Source organism: Lepidochelys kempii, chromosome 2, assembly GCF_965140265.1.
Source record: "Lepidochelys kempii isolate rLepKem1 chromosome 2, rLepKem1.hap2, whole genome shotgun sequence".
In the NCBI taxonomy this organism is placed as follows: domain Eukaryota; kingdom Metazoa; phylum Chordata; order Testudines; family Cheloniidae; genus Lepidochelys; species Lepidochelys kempii.
This window is the reverse complement of record NC_133257.1, coordinates 236,854,365-236,875,599: the sequence shown is the minus strand read 5'-3', so window position 1 is coordinate 236,875,599 and position 21,235 is coordinate 236,854,365. Positions and strand designations below refer to the sequence as shown.

The following is a 21,235-nucleotide window of genomic DNA, read 5'->3' as shown; positions in this document are numbered from 1 at the left end:
CAACAGAACCATTAACCCAGGAACCTATCCTTGCAACAAAGCCCGTTGCCAACTTTGCCCACATATCTATTCAGGGGACACCATCATAGGGCCTAATCACATCAGCCACACTATCAGGAGCTCGTTCATCCGCACATGTACCAATGTGATATGTGCCATCAATGCCCCTCTGCCATGTACATTGGCCAAACAGGACAGTCTCTAAGCAAAAGAATAAATGGACACAAATCGGATGTCAAGAATTATAACATTCAAAAACCAGTCGGAGAACGCTTCAGTCTCTTTGGTCACTCGATTACAGATCTAAAAGTGGCAATTCTTCAACAAAAAAACTTCAAAAACAGACTCCAATGAGAAACTGCAGAACTGGAATTAACTTGCAAACTGGACACCGTCAAATCAGGCCTGAATAAAGACTGGGTGTGGATGGGTCATTACACAAACTAAAAACTATTTCCCCATGCTAATTTTTCCCCCTACTGTTACTCTCACCTTCTTGTCAACTGTTTGAAATGGGCCATCTTGATTACCACTATAAAAGTGATTTCCCCCCCCCTTCTGCTGCTGATAGCCCACTTTAATTGATTTGTCTAGTTAGAGTTGGTATGGCAACCCCCATCTTTTCATGTGGTGTATATGTGTGTGTGTGTATAGATATATATATCTTCTGTATTTTCCACTCCATGCATCTTATGAAGTGGGTTTTAGCTCACAAAAGTTTATGCCCAAATAAATTTGTTAGTCTCTGAGGTGCCACAAGTACTCCTCATTCTTCTTATTTAACTGTAAATCATACTGGGATGCAGTTTAAATTATATTACTATTTTGCATGGCATCTTTAAGGCTGACTGTTTTTACTACCATGGATTTGAATAATAGCTCATCATATGGGCCAGCAGCTTCTAAAGTGATAAATTCTGTTCAACCTTTACTAGAAATCCATCTCTCCGGCAGCTACTCCTTTTGTTGGCCCAAGGGATGGTAGTGACTTAAAAGGGAAACTTACCTTTCATTTGTTTTGCTATGGAGGGTCTGGAGGTAATGATCCTACTCTGGTAGTGGCTTTTCAGGTATAATGTCAAGGATAGGGGGGAGAGTGGTGTCAGGAGGAACAGTATTACATATCTTTGTTTCAGCGGGAAAGTGTTGACAGAATAGAGGGTTGAGACTAATCCAAAAGGGACTTTATGCAATATGGTTCTGGCTCACTTGGATTTCCACTGTGAATCCTTATACCAATTGGGCTGGCTTGGTAGTTTGAGATGTGAGGCTAAATGTCAGGCTCAGCTAAATAGAGAGGCAATGGATTAATAGGCTTATCCTGGTAAATATCCTGGAGTCCTGAAAGGTGGGGGATATTTGCAAGTCGGGTTTGGCTGATCCAGTCCTGATAGGGTACGGTTGTTGGATTTTTCTTTCCATTTTTTTACATATAGAAAGATTGTTGCTATGTAAAAGTTCTTTTGGCTTTAGGTATCCCAGAAGTGCTCAGATAACACATTTAGGGGCTCCCTAAAAATGTGGGATACCAGATTTGGTATTTGGGATCCTTTGAATATGTCTCTCTAAAACATTACTATTGGGCAGGGCCTTATAAAATTCCCTCAGTGCATTTTCCATTGCAGTGTGTCCTGGAGTCTCTCTGCGCTACACTCTGTTCATTGTTCTTGGAATCTTTAGACTCATTACTGAGGCAGTACAGCTGCCAAGTGGAAGACTTGACTGCATGCTGTCCAAAGCTGAGAGGCTAAAAGATGCTTCCTTATTTTTAGGAGCCCAGAACTCTGAGTGTGAGTGCTGATAAATTCGCTATTTAAAGATATAATTGCAACTTGGGAGCACAGTGGAGTTTCTGGTATTAATGGAAACCATATCACTTGATATGACACAGCCACTATTCTAGGGTTTTTTTATTCCATTCCTTTTTGCTCTTGAATGGCATGACCTTTTGATTTTCTTCTCCATCAGTGTATAATCAATGAAAGCTCTCTAGCACAGTCCTTTGTGTCTGTGAACCTGTGGTGCATGAACCAGTCAATTTAAAAAAATAAAAATTCTGCTCCTTTGTAATTGTTAATATTACATAAAGCATGTTAAGATAAACTTTCAGAGTCTTTTAAGTACTATTTTGTTGTGAGTGAAGGAGGTCTGAAGAGGAAGTCAAAAATAAATGTACAGCTATACGGTATCGAAGGGCTGAGTAAAACAAAGCTATAGTTACTGAGTTTTGTGCAGTTCCATGTGTGACATTTCCTGCTGTTGAGGAAAAAGTTGCTGGTTTTCCCCCTCCTTCACACCACCCTCCCCAAAGCATGGAAGACAGAGTGGGGGATTATCCCTCACAGCCCCAAGACAGGATGAAGGGTTGGAAGGGAGCCAATAGAGACCTGGGTAGCTGGTTAACCCAATACTTCACTGACTGGGAGCCTATGGGGTTGTTGGATAGTTCCTAGATGGAGACGAGGAGGTGGGCAGAACCCTGGAGTAGCCCGGCAGGGGTTGGTGTTGTGTAATAAGAACCTTGGAGGAATGGAGTAGAGTTTAGAATGGTCTCCTCTTCTCATTTTCTGTTCTCATTTGTCCGTGTTCAGTCCCTCAATCTAGAACCTCACTGGCATGGTGATATGACCGATACTACAATTGCATGCAATGTCTTTGGGACCATATTGTATTAAGTTTGAGTGGCATGTATTGTTGGCCAGGGATTGCATGCTGCTCCAGTTACCAAGTTCTAAAAGCAGGGAGACGTGATGAAGGCTAGTCGATGAAATATAAGCACCTACAGAGAGGTACATTGCCTGGGGAGGTTTGGATGTACTGGTTCAAGCTGGGTTTTCCAGGGTATGCCCATACCGCAGCTGGGAACAAGCCTCCCAGCCTGGGTAGACAGACTTGCACTATCGGGGCTCAAACTGGCATGCCAAACATAGCTATGTGGATGTTGTGGCTCGAGCTCTGAAGCCTGGGCGGGTCAGGTGGAGTTTTCACCACAGATATTTAGTGTACTAGTGTGAGTTCTGCTACCACAAGTCTCTGTCCAGGCTGGGAATGTCTCTCTCCCAGCTGCAGTGTAGGCATACCCCCAGAGATGGTTAGACAAAGGAAAAGCTTTTAGTATAAAAAGCCTGAGTTTTTTGTGGGGTGGGATGTACTGCAGATGTTAGTGACACCTGTCAGTCCTGTTAATAATAATAATAAAAAAAACCTCTTAAAGTTCCTTTGCGATGTGTAGGGGTGAGCATGAGGTAGTTACGAGTGGTTTTGAAAACAGATAGGTAAGGGGGGGAGGAGAATGAGCAGAAGATATTAATTAATGGTTTTTAATGGAAATAGACCATAAAAAATTTAGAAGGAAAATGCATCTTCATGAAGGCTGATGAACAGAGTCTGGCCATCCACGAAGACAAGAAAATTCTTCCTGTGAATAGGAAAACTAATTTATGCAGTTGTCTACCATAGAAATCTATTTTTGCTAGTCACGTTCAGAAATGACAAGATATAAAACTGGAAAGCAAAGATTTACGTATAAAAGGTGGTTAGAGGGAGTGGTGAAATCCTTAGCTGTCAGCTTTGTTTTGTGTATGTTTTCAGTATTAAGAACTTGTTTATATGAATGTCTTTTTTCCCCCTTTTATGTAGTACTTAATTTGTATGTTAATACCACTCAGTGTTTGTTTAAAATGTGCCAGTCTATGATTTGGTTTAACATTTTCCATATTTATTTTGCTACCAATATAGCCATTTATTCCCTCTACAACCCTGCTTAGAAAGCTGTAACAGCATTTGTAACAGGTTAATTTTAATTGTTTAGTACCAGCCTGGCTTGCATCTATTCACATTAAGATGATATTCTCTATCTGTGGTAGCTAACCCTTGCTAGCAGCCTAGGCTGGCCTGTCATTGTTTTCCAGTAACTTGTTTGGTGCTCTTCTCTCCCACCCCTATTGCTGTGTAGGTAGGAACTCCCAGATCTCTTGAGAAGTAGGACATGGCCAGAGTGTGCGGCTGTTTGTGAATGATCTTTGAGCATGCGATACTCTAATGAGGCGCTATATTGCCATTGCTCAGATTGCAGTGACATTCATCTAGCAGCATAGTTGGAATGGGTGGCTGATCTGTGGTTGTCAAGGTTCCTTCCCTACTCTAACTCTAGGGTACAGATGTGGGGACCTGCGTGAAAGACCCCCTAAGCTTATTCTTACCAGCTTAGGTTAAAAACTTGCTCAAGGTACAAATTTTGCCTTATCCTTGAACCCTATGCTGCCACCACCAAGCGTGTTAAACAAAGAACAGGGAAAGAGCCCACTTGGAGACATTTCTCCCTACACCCCCTTTCCTGGAGAAGGCTTGATAAAAATCCTCACCAATTTGCATAGGTGAACACAGACCCAAACCCTCGGATCTTAAGAACAATGAAAAAACAATCAAGTTCTTAAAAGAAGAATTTTAATTAAAAAGTAAAAGAATCACCTCTGTAAAATCAGGATGGTAAATACTTTACAGGGTAATTAGATTCAAAACGTAGAGAATCCCTCTAGGCAAAACCTTAAGTTACAAAAAAGACACACAGACAAAGTGTCATTCTATTCAGCACAATTCTTTTCTCAGCCATTAAACAAAAGAAAATCTAACACATTTTCTAGCTAGATTACTTACTAATTTAACAGGAGTTGGAAGGCTGCATTCCTGATCTGTTCCCAGCAAAAGCATCACACAGACAGACAAACCCTTTGTTCTTTTCCCCACCCCCTCCAGATTTGAGAGTAACTTGTCTCCTCATTGGTCATTGTGGGTCAGGTGCCAGTGAGGTTACCTTAGCTTTTTAACCCTTTACAAGTGAAAGGGTTTTGCCTCTGGCCAGGAGGGATTTTATAGCACTGTATACAGAAAGGTAGTTACCCTTCCCTTTATATTTATGACAGTGGTCATGTGGGAAAAAAAAGCTGCTTGTCTGAATACAACTCATCCATGTTTGTAACCAGACCAGATAAGTGGCAGACTGGTCGCAAAAACATAGCGCTGCTTCCAGTGTAGACTGGGCATTACAGTCGTCTGCCATGGTTAGCGACACTTGTGTCCTAACAGCTAAGGGCTCTTCTTGTTGGTGTGGATGGGAAAGCACTTTTATAACCATGTGAGGTAGCAGTGTGAGAGCCAAGTTAAGCTCTAATGCAAGCTTTTTTTGTTTCAGTAAAATGGATGTGATGTACAACTGTATGTCTTGGAAACAATAATGGTGATTGTGACCACCATAGTAATTAAGCATCTTCCAACTTTTCTTACATTCAAGATTTCGTAACCAAGGACTCACTATATCTAAATCTTGGAGATTCTTTCTGCATAACATCTCTAAGGCTGCGTCTACACTGGCACTTCGTCAGCAAAACTTTTGTCATTCAGTGATGTAAAAAAAAAAACAACCACACCTCCCCAAAGGACAAAAGTTTTACTGACTAAAAGCGCTGGTGTGAACAGCTTTGTCTGCAGGAGAGCTCTCTCCTGCCGACAAACAGCAGCTACACTGTAGCTGCGTAGTGTAGCCATACCCTTAGATACATCCTTTCCTATCATCCATACAGCTTAAAACTCTCATCCAGGCTCTAATTGCTGCAACATGCTTTCCTCTGGACATGGTGAATGCAGTCTTGCCCCACTGATGTCCATGCGGAATGCTACTGCACAGATCATTTTCCCATCCTGTTGCTCTGACCATGTCACCCCGTTTGTGTCACTTCACAGTTCCCTTCTCTCTGTCATATCCTACTTCTCACTACTTGTAAGCTACGTCTCACTTTGAAGACCCTTGAGGAACTTATCCCTACTCTACCTATCCCCTCTCTTTCAGTATTAGAAGATTGACTCCTACCTCTCTGGTTAGTCCATGTTGTCAGCCTCTGTAGCCCACTTGCTTATTTGAAACTTTAACGTCTGTGCTCTCTCATATGCTGCCCCTCATGTTTGGGAAAAGTTCCCTGAAAACATTCTAACTGACTTATCTTCCTGAGGACTCTTCTTTGCCATGAAGTCTACAAAAAAACTTGACAATAGCTAGGGCTGCTCGTGTGCTGAGACCACCGCCTATCATGCTGATCAATGATTTAGATAATGGCCTAGAGAGTACACTTAAAGGTTGCAGGGGATACCAAGCTGGGAGGGGTTGCAAGTGCTTTGGAGGGTAGGATTAAAATTCAAAATGATCTGGAGAAATGGTCTGAAATAAATAAGATGAAATTCAATAAGGACAAGTGCAAAATACTCCTCTTAGGAAGGAAAAATCCGTTGTGTGAGCACACAGAATGGGAAATGATTGCCTAGGAAGGAGTACTGCAGAAAGGAAGGGATCTTGGGGTCAGAGTGAATCATAAACTAAATGAGTCAAAACTGTAAGTGTTGCCAAAAAAAAAACCAAACATCATTCTGGGGTGTATTAGCAGGAGTATTATAAACAAGACAAGAGAAGTAACTATTCTACTCTACTCTGCATGGATACGACTTCAACTGGGGGCTAATTTAGCTACAACTAATCAGGAGAAAGATCTTGGAGTCCTCCTGGATAGTTCTCTGAAGATGTCAACGCAGTGTGCAGCAGCAGACAAAAAAGCAAATGGGATGTTAGGAATCCTTAAAGGGATAGAGAATAAGACGGAGAATATCTTATTGCCCTTATATAAATCCATGGTACGACCACATCTTGAATACTGTGTACAGATGTGGTCCCCTCATCTCAAAGATATACCCGCATTAGAAAAGATTCAGAAAAGGGCAACTAAAATGATTGGGGTTTGGAACGGGTCCCATAGGAGGAGAGATTAAAGAGGCTAGGACTTTTCAGCTTGGAAGAGAGGAGACTAGGGGGGATATGGTAGAAGTTTATAAAATCATGAGTGGTGTGGAGAAAGTGAAGAATAAGAGAGTTATTTACTACTTCCCATAATATAAGAACTAGGGGCCACCAAATGAAATTAATGGGCAGCGGGTTTAAAACAAACAAAAGGAAGAAGTTCTTCACTCGGCGCACAGTCAACCTGTGGAACTCCTTGCCTGAGGAGGTTGTGAGGGCTAGGACTATAACAGGGTTTAAAAGAGAGCTGAATAAATTCATGGCGATTAAGTCCATTAATGGCTATTAGCCAGGATGGGTAAGGAATGGTGTCCTTAGCCTCTGTTTATCAGAGTGTGGAGATGGATGGCAGGAGAGATCACTTGGTCACTACTTGTTAAGTTCACTCCCTTTTGGGCACCTGGCATTGGCCACTGTCAGCAGGCAGGGTACTGGGCTGGATGGACCTTTGATCTGACCCAGTATGGCCATTCTTATGATGTTCTTGTGTCCAGTTCTGGGCATCATGTTTCAGGAAAGATGTGGACGAATTGGAGAAAGTCCAGAGAGGAGCAATGAAAGGTCTAGAAAACATGACCCATGAGAGAAGATTGAAAAAATTGGGTTTGTGTAGTCTAGAGAAGACCAAGAGGGGACATAAGTTTTCAAGTACATAAAAGGTTGTTACAACAAGGAGGGAGAAGAAAAGTTCTCAGTCTCGGAGGATAGGACAAGAAGTAGTGGGCTTAAATTGGAGCAAGGGCGGTTTAGACTGGACATTAGGAAAAACTTCCTAACAGGGCAGTTGAACACTGGAATAAGTTAACTTCTATCTAGGGAGATTGTGGAATCTCCATTACTGGAGATTTTTAAGAGTGGATTAGACAAACACCTGTCAGAGATGGTCTAGCTAATACTTAGTCCTGCCATGAGTGCAGGGGACTGGACTAGATGACCTCTGGAGGTTCTGTTCAGTCCTACGATTCTGTGATTATCTCATTGTGTCCTTGTAGAATTTGGTCAGTCTGTATCTAGCCTTCTGTTGGCTCTTTTCTTGGAATGTAAACTCTTTGGGGCAGGAACTGTCTTAGTTTTTGCTTGTGCAATGCCTAGCACCCTGGGCTCCTGGTCCATGTCTGGAGCACCTAGGTGCTGCTGTGATCAAAATAATTAAAAAGGAACTTTGGACTATTTTTTCTTTTTGAAGAATTTAATTTGTTTGGCTGTTTTATGTTCTCTGCGAATGTGGCTGGATTCAAATACTCTTTAGGATGTGTGCATTTGCAACTCTAGTAGCTTTCCTTTTGTAAACTGAAACTTTTTATGTACAGGACTAATAGTGTAGACGCTTGCCTGTAGGTATTTTGGGGTGTGGGTGAGTGGTGTGTGTGAATGATGTCCATCTCCACTTGCATTGTTGACTCTTTACCCCTCTGAAGGTATAAAATCCCTGCTTGCTACACTTGTGAAGTTACCGAGTACTCCAAGTGTGAGATGTTTGATCCTCAGGGCTTGTCTACACTTGCAGTGGTGGAGCTTCTCCCGTTAGTGTAGGTACTCCACCCCTTTGAGAGGTGGTAGCTATGTCGACAGGTGAAGCTCTCCCATCAACATAGCGCTGTCTGGGGTTTGTCGGTATATCTGTCACTTTGGGGTATGGATTTTTCACACCCTGAGTAATGTAGTTATACCAACAGAAGTTGGCAGTGTAGACCAAGCGTCAGTATTTAAATACTTGGAGAGCGGTTCCTCCCATTGGGTCAGATATTTAGCATTTTAAAATAATTATTCAAGTGAAGACTTACCCAGAGGACCATAACGTGCTCACAAGAGCTATCAAGAACTCTGTTATAAAATGCATCTAAGCTCTCCTATAATTGACTCTTTGAAGATCTAAATCATGCCCCCATTTACAACCATGCCAGCTGCTGTTATGTGATCAGGTAGAAGTAAAGACCAGGATATGTTTCACCTACATCTGGCTAGGAGTTAGCTACTGGTGCTTTCAGAAGTAGATCCTCTTAGCCCAGTGGTCTCCAACCTTTTTAGGCGCAAGATTACTTTTTCAGAATATAAGGGCAACCCAGGATCTTCCCCACCCCCTTGCTCCATTTCTCTCCCCTCCCCCTGTTCACTCTCCAACACCTGTGCTCACTTTCGCCAGGCTGGGGCAGGAGGTTGGGGTTCGGGAGGGGATTTGGGCTCTGGGCTGGGGCCGAGGTGTTCGCAGTGTGGGAGGGGGCTCTGGGCTAAGCCTGGGGCAGGGGTTGGGGTGCAGGAGGGGATGAGGGGTGAAAGCTTTAGGAGGGAGTTTGGATACAGGAGGGGGTTCTAGGCTGGAGCAGACTGTTGGGGTGCAGGAAGGGGTACAGGGTGCTGGCTCTTAGAGCGGGGTCAGGGCTGCAGCAGGGGGTTGGGGTGCAGGAGAGAGTACAGGGTGCTGGCTCTGGGGGGGGGGGGGGGGGGCTTGGGGTTGGGGTGTGGCTCCCACTGGGCAGCACTTACCTCTGGCAGCTCTTGGTTGGCAGCAGGCGCAGCGAGGCAAAGGCAGGCTCCCTGGCCCCCCACCACTCCTGGAAGGGGCCAGTGCAACCCTGTGGTTCCATGCACTGCTCCCCCTCTGCAAGCACCGCCCCCACAGCTCTTCTGGCCAATGGGAGCTGTGGGGGGGCAGTGCTTACAGGCAGGGGCAGTGTGTGGAGGGAGACTCCTTCCCTGCGGGACTGCACCGGCCGCTTCCGGGAGCGGCGTGGGGCCAGGGTAGGCAGGGCGTCTGCCTTAGCAGCAGTCACACTGCACCTCTGGGAGATCCTCTAGGATCAGCCGGTTGGTGACCACTGTCCTCGCATAATGAACCTTTGTTGCCATGAGATTATAGCAAAGCCACATGCATTATGTGGGACTCTACCTTAAATCTAAATGAAAACTACTGGACAATGTGGGAGCCTACTTGTAAAGTGGGCCATATTGCTGTGAGCCTGTTGCAACTTTGTTTGGGATCTTCACTGTGGGAGTTGAATATGTTGGCTTTGACTTACAAAGCTCTAAATGGTCTGGGGCTCTTCTACCTGAGAGAGACACCTGCTCATTATATTGTGATTACCTATAGCTCCCTTGTCTTGAGGCAGTGCTTAATTTTTGCCAGGGCTGAGCCCCAGCACCTCTGGGTTTGCTGTATCAGTAATGAATGTAAAAAATAGCTTGAGCCATTCATTGCATCTCTTTCATTACAAATTAAACACTGTTGCGAGCGGACTGCTGGCAGGGGCATTCTTTGAAAGGGGCCCTGATTATGGAGGAGGCTTGCTAATTTGGGTTACGGGGTATAGAACAGTGAGAGGGTTTATGGAACACTGCAAAAGTATTTTTGTTTGATTTAATTGAATTTACCTATCTAAATCAATGGGATTTCTATAGTTGTGCTATAAGGAGGGCTTTGGGATGTATGGCCACTGGGAGGCCTTCATGGACAGAAGAGTTCTCTCGGGATGGACTTCATCTGAGTAGGGAAGGAAATAGACTTCTAGGATGGAGGCTGGCACAACTGATTAAGAGAGCGTTAAACTAGGAATTTGGAAGTGGATTGGACTGAAGAATTTTATGGATCTAAAGGCAGAGGAGGCCTGGGATTACTTCAAGTCAAAGCTGCAGAAGCTATTGAAGCCTGCATCCCAAGAAAGGGGGAAAAATTCATAAGCAGGAGTTGTAGACCAGGCTGGATGAGCAAGCATCTCAGAGAGGTGATTAAGAAAAAGCTGCACCAATGCATCCGCACTGCTGTAGCGTGTCTGGTGAAGATGCACTATGCCGATGGGAGAGCGCTCTTTTGCTGGCTTAACGCTGGTGTGGACAGTACTTACGTTGATGTAACTTGTGTTGCTCAGGGGGCTGGCTTTTTCACACCCCTTAGCAAGGTAAGTTACATCGACATAAGTGGTAGTGTAGACAAGCCCTCTTAAATTTTTAACTCTGAGTAATTTAACCATTGGAACAATTTACCAAGGCTCATGGGGGATTCTGTCACTGACAAGTTTTAAGTCAAAACTGGATGATTTTCTAAGATATGCTGTAGGAATTGATTTGGGGAAGTTCTATGTTTTATTTTTATACAAAAGGTCAGACTCCAGGGCCAGCAGAGATCATTATGATGATGTAATCTCTGAAAGAGGAATAAAGTTTTAATCTCTAGCTAAAAGCATACAAGTATGTCTCAGTTTTGCTGAAAATGCACCTAGCATTCTTTAGGAGGGAACTGGAGAGGCAAATAAATGCCTTCAACTCCCAATCATAGATGACTCTCTTTTTAAGGCCAGAAGCGACAATTATCACCTAATCTGACCACCTTCGTAACACAGCCAAAATATCACCCAGTAACTTCTGCATCAAACCCATAATTTCTGCTTGAGCTGTAACAACATATCTTTTTAGAAAGAGATCCAGTCTTAATTTAAAGACATAGTTGACGGAGACTCCACCACATCCCTGTGTATTCACATCAGTGCTAGTGGCGGCATTGTGGGCTGGAGCAGAGTGTTGGGGTGCAGGAGGTACTAGTGGCATTGATTCAAAAGCTATCAAGATCAGCACCTGCCTCTCCTACAAACCCCCCTGCTTCCCATGGTCACGCAGCAACCATCCCTTCCTGCATCCTCTCAGGCACCCTCCACACCCTACCTCCTTCTCTTCTCCAAATTGCCATTTTAGCTGGCTGGGCTGTTACCCTCTTGTCTCCTGTGTTGGGCATATGGCGGGGAGGGGCATGTGTGGGACAAGAATCTCCAGAGGGAGGCACAGTTTACGAGATTTGGGAACCTCGGCTCTAAACTACATTTGCTAAATTTTGTGACATAAGAGAAAGGTGGAGGGAGAGAAGAGGGCTACAGCAAATAAAGATTGTAGGGCCTGTTTAGCTTTTGTGTTTGCAACTTAGTGTCCTTCCCCCTTTATGAGAATAAGGCAGGAATGAATAGGAATGTTGATTAGAATTGACATGAGTGGTGAGATTTGAGGTAGGAATTGAAGGGGAAGTGATACATTTAGCACAGTGGAAAAGAGAGGCTGCCCGGGGCATATGGGCAATGTGGTGAGTGCAGAAATCAACAGTCATTGCTCTGAGTTGAGAGAGTACACATGTTTATTGGTAGAATAATCATACTTGCCCAGTTACTATTGTGATATAGAAAAGGAGTACTTGTGGCACCTTAGAGACTAACCAATTTATTTGAGCATGAGCTTTCGTGAGCTACAGCTCACTTCATCGGCATCCGATGAAGTGAGCTGTAGCTCACGAAAGCTCATGCTCAAATAAATTGGTTAGTCTCTGAGCTTTCGTGAGCTACAGCTCACTTCATCGGCATCCGATGAAGTGAGCTGTAGCTCATGAAAGCTCATGCTCAAATAAATTGGTTAGTCTCTTAGGTGCCACAAGTACTCCTTTTCTTTTTGTGAATACAGACTAACATGGCTGTTACTCTGAAACCTGTTATTGTGATATATTTTTTTTCGCACTTCATTCTGTACTCAGATCCCAGTATCCAAAATATCAAGAATTTTATTGTGCCGGTGTGTGTGAATTGTTTCTTTGACATATTTTCATTTGACTGGGGTTCGCAGGAAGGTACAACTAGAAATTGTGCTACATACTATCTATAGAATATAAAAATATTAATATGGGGAGAAATTTATTCCAGAGCCAACATGAGCACTATTTGCTGTACTGGGCAGAAGATGCCATTAACAGAGTAGCTGGCATTGCTTCCTCACTGTCTCAATCTGTCAGTGTCACTTTGTAAGTCACTCTCCCATTGGATGTATCAGGTTGCTGTTGTAATTCAAACAGCCTGGATTACAATGGAACCACTTCTTTAAAAAGGTGACTTACAGTAGAGATCAAAGTATCTATTGAACTCTTTAAAGAAGAGTAAGATGGCTTCCTGAACATAGATATGCCAAATTTTGCTCTCCATTGTAATCCCATTAAGATCTGTGGCAGAACTATTTGTATACATAGATGTAAACACTGTATTTTGAACCAAGAGGTGATGCCGTTTGAGGTTTGGTATTGGTGAGTAGTGAGGACCTCCTAGAAGAACTGGTTGTAGAAGACAGCCTTGGTTTGAGTGGTGATGAGCTAATTCAGTTTAAACTAAATGGAAGGGTAAACGAAAACAGGTCTGCAACTAATTTTCTTAATTTCAAAAGGGCTAACTTTAAAAAAAATTAAGGGAATTAGGGAAGTGAATTGGACTGAGAAACTCAAGGATCTGAATGTGGAGGAAGCATGGAATTAGTTTCTGCAACTTTGACTTAAAGTATCTGAAGCCTTTATCCCAAGCAAGGGGAAAATTTTTTTTTAAGGAAGGGTTGCAGACCAAGCTGGATGAGCAAGCATCTCAAATAGAAGATTAAGAGAAAACAGCCTACAAGGAATGGGAAGATGGGATGGATCAGCAAGGAAAGTACCTTTTTGAAGGTCCGAAAGTGTGTGGATAAAGTGAAAATGGCCAAAAGCCAAACAAGGTTGGACCCTGCAAAGGAATTAAAACTAATAGTAAAAGCCATATAAATAAGAAAACAAGGAAATAAGTAGCAGGACCGCTAAGCACTGAGGATGGGGTGGCGCTTAAAGATAGTCTAGGCATGGCCCAACACCTAAACCAATACTTTGCCTCAGTTTTTAATGAGGTTAAGGAAAAGCTTTTGGGTAGTGGCAGAGGGATAATGGGAATGAGGACCTGGAGGTTGAAATTACCACATCTGAGGTGAAAGTCAAACTCAAACAGCTCAATGGGATAAATCAGGGGGCCTGGATAATCTCCATCCAAGAATATTAAAGCAACTGGCACATGAAATTGCAAGCCAAATAGTAAGGATTTTTAACAAATCTGTAAACTAAGGCGTTTTACCCTATGACTGGAGAATTGCTAATATAGTTCCTAGTTTTAAGAAAGGGGGGAGGAGGGGTGATCAGGGGAACTACAGGCCTGTTGAGATTAAACTAATTGTACACAAGGCCTTGGAACAAATTTTAAAAATAGTTAAGGATATAGAGCTAAACATAATTATAAAATACAACATGGTTTTACAAAGGGTAGATTGTGCCAGACCAACCTGATCTCCTTCTTTGAGAAGAGAACTGATTTTTTTTTTTTAGACAAAGGAAATGCAGTAGATTGATCTACCTGGATTTCAGTAAGGCATTTGATACTGTTCCACATGGGAAACTATTAATGAAATTGGAGAAGATGGGGATTAATATGAGAAGTGAAAGGTGGATAAGGAACTGGTTAAAGGGGAGACTACAATGAGGCATTCTGAAAGGTGAACTGTCAGGCTGGAGGGAGGTTCTTGAGGAACTCCACCAATGTTCAGTGGTGGGGACCAATTTTATTTAACTTTTTTTATTACTGACCCTGGGACAAAAAGTGGGAGTGTGCTAACAAAATTTGTGGACAACACAAAGTTGGAAAGTATCTCCAATATAGAGGAGGACCGGAATATCATACAAGAAGAGCTGAATGACCTTGTAAACTGGAGTAATAAAAATGGGATGAAATTTAATAGTGCAAAGATGGGCTAAAACCAAGAATATTTGCTATAAGCTGGGGAAGTATCAGTTGGAAGTGCAGGGGAGGGGAAAGACCTGGGTGTGTTTGATGTCTCAGTCATCCTGTGATCAACCATGTGGTGCAGCCGTGAAAAAGGATAATGTAGTCCTAGGATGCATCAGGCAAAGTATTTCCAGTAGAGAAGGTGAAGTGTTAGTACCATTATACAAAGCGCTGGAGAAACCTCGTCTGGAACACTATGCAATTCTTGTCTTTTATGTTTAAGAAAGATGAATTCAAAGTGGAACAGGCATAGAGAGAGGTTACTAGGATGGTCAGGAATGGAAAACTTAACTTATGAGAGGAGACCCAAAGACCTTGGCTTCTTTAGCCTAACCAAAAGAAGGCTGAGGGGAGATATGATTGCTCTCTCTAAATACATCAGAGAGATAAATACCAGGGAGGGAGAGGAGTTAAGCGCTAATGTGGACACAAGAACAAACGGATATAAACTGGCCATCAACAAGTTTAGGCTTGAAATTAGGCAAAGGTTTCTAACTACCAGAGGAGTGAAGTTCTGGAGCAGCCTTCCAAGGGGAGCAGTGCGGGATAAAAAACCCTAACTGGCTTCAAGACTGAGCTTGAGAAGCTTCATGGAGGTGGTGGTGTGAGGAGACTGCCTATAATGGCATGTAGCTGATCTGCAACTGTTCACACAAGTATCTCCAGCAGCCAGTGATGGGACGCTAGATGGGGAGGGCTCTGAATTACTACAGAGAATTCTTTCCCAGGTATCTGGGTGGTGGATCTTGTCTACATGCCCAGAGTCTAACTGATTTGATTTTATTTGGGGTCATGAAGGAATGTCCCCTCTCCCCCCTCGCCCCAGTCAGACTGGCAGAGACCCTGGGTTTTTTGCCTTCCTCTGAAGCATGGGGCATGGGGCACAGGTCACTTGCAGGTTTAAACTAGTGTAAATGGTGTATTCTCTGTAACTTGAAGTCATTAAACCATGATTTAAGGACTTCAGTAATTCAGCCAGAGGTTAGGGGTCTGTTACAGGAGTGGGTGGATGAGATTCTGTGGCATGTAATGTGCAGGAGGTCAGACTAGATGAACGTAATGGTCCCTTCTGACCTTTAAAGTCTGAGTCTGTTTTGTACCTTGATCATAGCTGGTCCAAGTGAAACAAAGGTGAATACAAAGGAAGGTCTGCTTTGGAGAGTACAAGTATTCCATATATAAAGAAATTAGAACATGGAATTTATTTTGGAAGACTTTTTTCCCTTCAAAGAAAAAAGACCTCTTTGTTTAAAAACATGTTAGAAGCCTGGTCTTTCTCAGCTAATAAGAGTGCGGATCAGTTCTTCCAACTAAGAGGAGAAAATATAACACAGGTTGGAGAATACAGTCTGATTATAGAAACCTGGTTCAGCACTGATCAGAGGAATACTGATCAAAAGAGGGGTTAATTTCTCACCAGTTATCTAGTGTGTGTATTGGATTTTTTGGGGCATGTGTGAAACTGATCTTTGTAAATTATTGACTGGTGCAGTCTTCCTTTCATTTCTAAGTTCATTGAATGCACTGTTAACAATCCCTGTCTGGAGCTCAGTTCTATCCTAGACCCTCCAGTCTGGCTTCCATCCCTTGCATTCAACTGCAACAACTTTTGCCAAAGTCTCTAATGACCTCGTCCTAGCCAAATCTCTGAACCTCATCCTCCAACCTCATCCTCCTTGACCTGTAAGATGCCTTTGACAGTCAACCATGCTCTTCTTTAAATCATGTCCTCCCTTGCCTTCTGTGACTGTCGTCTCCTAGTTCTCCTCCTGCCTCTCCAATCACTTCAACATGTCTTCAGCAGATCCTCCTAAGGCCCCTCCAGGGCTCTGTCCTTGGTCCCCCGTTTTTTCTTTCTCTCTGCCTCTTGCTTCTGAGCAATTTAATCTGCATACACAATTTCAACTACTGTCTCTCTGCAAATGATTAAAAAATCTACCTCTATTCTAGACCTGTCTCCTTCTGTCCAAACTAAAATCTCAGCCCCTCTCTGACCTCTGCTTAAGTATGTCTATCAATCAGCTCAAGCTCAACATAGCTAAAACAGAGCTCTTAATTCCTGCCCTCCCTACTACCTTCTTTCCTGATGATTGTGGATAACACCACCATTCTACCTGTTGCTCGGGCCCATAACCTGGGTGTTCTCTTCAACTTGGACCTTTCTCTGGGTCCTCACATCCAGGCTACATCCAAGTCTTGCTGATTTTGTTCTATGTGACATCGCTAAGATATATGGACTTTCCTATCCATCCAGATAGCTAAAACTGTGATCCAGGCTCTTGTCATCTCACATCTTGATTACTGTAATGTTCTTCTCTCTGTACTTGTCACATGCCATCTTGCCCCACTCCTCATTCTTCTAGACTGTTGCTTGGACCGTATAACCCCTCTTTGCATCCCTTCACTGGCTCCCTCTTCTCACAGGTGGTGCTTGCAGGCAGGCAGAAGTGCATGGAGGGAGACCCCCACCTGCAGGGATGTGCTGGCCGCTTCCAGGAGCGGTGTAGGGCCAGGGTAGGCAGGACATCTGCCTTAGCGGCAGACACGCTACACCATCAGATTGCGATTGACTGGGAGATCCTCTTGGATTGACTAGTTGATCATGATTGACCAGTTGGTTACCACTATATTAGATCATAAAGTCTATTCCCTTCCCCCTTTCCCTTCCCCCTTTTCCCCACTTCCCCTGCAAGGGCAGGATTAGTCCCCTGGAGAGAGGATACTGGATAAAAACAGATACTACACAAGTGTAGTTAACATACTTCTATTAATAGCTTACTTAACAATGTCAATTAATTAGTGTCTGAAGCTTTCAAAATCTCTGTTCTCTTTCTTCCCATCCCAAGGGGTAAGCAAGTGCAGCAAAATGACAACAAGTTGTCCTTGGAGAGAGCACTTTAATAAAATACTTGAACTTTTCTACTATAAATACTCTATTGCGGAACTCCTAAATCACATTGCTGAATTTGTACAAGTTTATGTTCAGTCTTTCTATTTATAAATTTCAAGTCACAATTAAAGATTTGTCTATTGCTTTAGAATGCAAGTGTTTATCCTTTTTAGTATAGAGAAGCTGGTTGGCTGTGCCTACACTAGGATCATCTGTCCTCCCTGCCCCCTTCTCCCCCCCAAAAACAACAACCCCACACAAACTTACTTCCAACCAATTCTACTATTGACTCAGATGCACTGATGGTAGTAATGGGGGAAGAGTTAGGATAGGCTGCACCAGGCATTCATCGGAATTTCACTGCCATGTGACCTAACCTTGTTTTGAAGGAGGTCTAGCTAAATAGTGGCTATATGACACTGGTGGCCATCTGGACTCTTGTCTACATTATGCTTGATGATGGGACATTTTAGTATAAAACAGTATTTTTATTAAAAAAAAAAGAGGAAGTAGGATGAATAAGGCTGGGTTCTTAAAGCCATTTTTAGGTACCTAAATGTGTCTCCTGATTGTTCAAAAGCACTGAGCACTTGAGAGCAGCTGTCTGCTTAGGACTGATGATTAGGTCTTGTACTTATGTACCTGAAAGTGGATTTAAGAGTCTTACCTGCATGGCTCGTTTTTTTTTTTAAAAAAAAAAAAAAAGGCAAAAACCTATTTTGGCCCAGGTCTGTGATGCAGTATATGTGTAAACTAGCAGAATTTCTCAAATGTGATTCCTATATAAGCACATTAGTAAACACTTTCCAGGAGGAATCTGACACATCGATTTCTCCTGTCTTCTTGTTCCCACCTTCTCTGTATAATATCAGTACAACTGTAAATAACCCCTATTTCTAAATTAAAATTAGTCCTACCCAGTTCTGTGAATAATTCTTTTGCCCCTTACTCTGCTTTTATTACTTGCATCCTTTTAAGTCTGTATACAATACCTTTTATCTACGAAGGGGAGGAATACCCTATGCTGTCTGGGAAGCACTTTTTTATTATGGTGTTCAAATCCCTTTGAGCAGCTTCCAGTTAGATAGCTGCTGGAAGTTTCCTTTGGTGCATAGAGACTTGTGACTGCTGACCTGACTTTCTTCCCCCTCTTTCCATTTTTTGTGATTGAGGTGATACTAAAATGACTTACTGGCAGCAACAGCAAAATATGATCACCACAGAGCAACCTGTATGCAAAGTGTTTTAAAGAGCTTCATGAATTATGAATAAAAACAAGCAGATATCCACTGACTGCATACCTAATTCAATAGGTAGAGCCTCAATACTTATTTAGAAGGACCTCTGGATTTATCATTCTTAATGCTCAGTGCAAATTAGACTTTTGGCTCATAGTAGGTAAACATTATCTAGTGTGAGTGGGATAATTAAACCTCTGAGACACATTACTGCAGCTCAGAGACAGAATGCTTAGACCAAGCTGAGCATAAGTTGAGGAGAGCTCAGAAATGCCAAGGCCTGTTGCCAACCATCAGAATCAAAGAATAAATCCTTAAAATTGTAGTCCAGCCTTCCAAGTTCTTAAAAGCCTGATCAGGGATATGAAGCAGGGATTTGATGGAGACTTTCAAGCTCATTATGGAGACATGAGAGTGCTATGTTGTAAGAAGTTCAGTGTTGTTGGGGGCTGCATAATGAGCCAGTGTGTTCATTTCCTGGGTGGGGAAGCTATTTGTTTTCTGTGCTGTGTGGGATTGCCCCTTGTAGATGTCAGGGTTCAGTATTGATGGGTAGGCGCCTCCAGGCCAATTGCCTGAATATACCTCTTTCCCATTGAACTGACATTGCAAGTGTATCCCATTCCAGTAGAAATGGGAATGTAAACTACAAGTGAGCCCCCCCCCCTTTTGAATTTTTAGTGAGTCTTTCAAAATATCTTAGTTAACACCGGCTACCATATTAACAGGTTCTAGCACCAGCAGTGTTCCCTTCTCTTCCTCCCCTTCTTCCTCTTGCTTACCTTCTCTTTAGTCCTTGTATTATTGCTTCTATTTGTATGTGGGACCAGGATCTGTGACCCCGAGAAGGCAGGTGAGGCTATCAAAATGTCAAAGTCCAGTTTTGACCTAACTATTGAAGCTAGGTTGGGACTTTCTTTTTGGTCCTGTCAGGCCACCAATTTATGCCATACTAAATTGGCTTTTCTGAAGGAGGCCTTTGCTGTCAAAACTTAGATCCAAATCTTGGCTCTCTTGAATTCGTTGGCAAAATCTCTTGTGACTTCAGTGGGACCAGAATTTTGGCCCATAATCTAGAGTGAACAGATGAGTCAGAGGGGGGAGGGTCCGGGGGGAAGACTCTGAAGCGTTGATCTGATCATCTCGCTTATTAGGAAGTATAAATTACATTCTGAAACTTTCCGAAAAGGGTAAGTAATAGAGGGAAGTGAATAAAAGTGAGTGAAATTACATAAAATCTGGTATATTGACCATTCTTTGTTCCTATTAGACTAGAGGTTGCAGCTAAGTAGTACTATGCAAAGTAGTACTATGTGATGAAGACGGATGACTTAAGTCAGTTTACATGTGATTTAGACTAATTCGCTTTTAACTGGTTGATGCAAAGCAAGTAGCTTTATAAAGCTGTCCACAAAGCTAAAAAAATACCCTTGCATTTTCTTTCAGCAAATACAAATTTGGTACATTGTGTGAACGACAGCAAAACCATATAAAAGTGCATATAAATCTACAGCATTCCTGTAACTAAGAGTGTAAAGAGGGTCTGGGCTCTTTACTCAGTGCCCAGTAACTTGTCACTTGTTTAGCATTTTAGTCATGTCTCTGTATAACTTAGTGATTGGTCAACTGATGTAACATTGCCATAAGCAGTTGTCTTGTTTTTTTCTCCTTCTTTGAGGTTGCATACATTCCAGTGTGTACTCTTCCGTATTTTTCATCTTTATCTGTTGAAGGATGGGGAGGCAAAATCCCCACTGTCTTTAAACTATCTAATATGAGCCAACTATTTATTTCTTTCCAATGCTGCCACACTTATTGCATCCTGCTGAGTTGCTGACTTCAGCAAAATTAAATCAAGTGTTCTTGGGGGAGTGCTTCCTCTTGCTGCAAGTAGTGCCTCTATTTAGTCATTCCTTATTTATGGTAGAGAGTTGATGTGGCAGCAGCCAGAAGCCTCTAAGCTTTGTTCATAAGGAAACTGGCAGCATATTGAATGGAATGAAATGGGGAGAAGTGAGAGACTGGGTCTTGAGCGAAGATAGTGAAGGCATGTGTGACATTACACCCCATATTCTTCATGGAAATATGGTTCTGTTGTGGATGAGACATAACTGAGATGTACTTTATGCAAAATGGGTCTTGTAAGATATCATTGGAAAGATTATAATTTACTGAATGTATTTATCCAATTTTTATGCTTGTATCATTTTTGTATCTGAAGCTGGGATTATTGACCATGTCTCTGTATTTCGAATATGCTACGTTGGATGAGGCCAAACAATGTTAGTGGCTTATTGAAGAAATGCACACAAGCGTAAGGATTACCCCAGGAACTGTGCGCAATAGAAACCTCTCGGAGATAGCTCTATACAATGGGAACTGTTTGACCCAGGTCACAGGATAAAAGCTTTCCAGCAAGTGGGGGGAAGATATAAAAGAGAGAGACTGACATGAGATGGCTTGACTCTCCCCACAACACACCTGAAAACACCTGAGGAACAAAGACTGAACTGAGAGAATTGATCTTTAGCCTGTATATGAAAACCTGGGAAAGCCAAGGCAACTTGTGCCTTAAGAATCTGCCAGCCTGTTTATCACTTGGGGTGAGAATTTGCTAATTTGTATCCTACCTATCTAGTGTGTCAAGCTTAGTTTGCGTGTTTTGTTTCATTTGCTT

The 21,235-nt window shown here is 42.6% G+C and overlaps 1 protein-coding gene across 9 annotated transcripts in view; it reads left to right on the top strand.

Annotated features, from left to right (window-relative positions):
• Positions 1-21,235, top strand: part of ABI1 (abl interactor 1) — a 120,370-nt gene that overhangs the window by 11,089 nt on the left and 88,046 nt on the right. Inside the window, exon 1 of one of the 9 annotated variants that reach the window (XM_073334300.1) lies at positions 20,859-21,161. The exons of the other annotated variants lie outside the window; for them this stretch is intronic. Within the exon in view, the coding sequence (XP_073190401.1) occupies positions 21,096-21,161 (66 nt within the window). The 5' untranslated portion in view covers positions 20,859-21,095. Of the gene's footprint in view, positions 1-20,858; positions 21,162-21,235 lie in introns of those variants that run through there. 9 annotated transcript variants of the gene reach the window in all.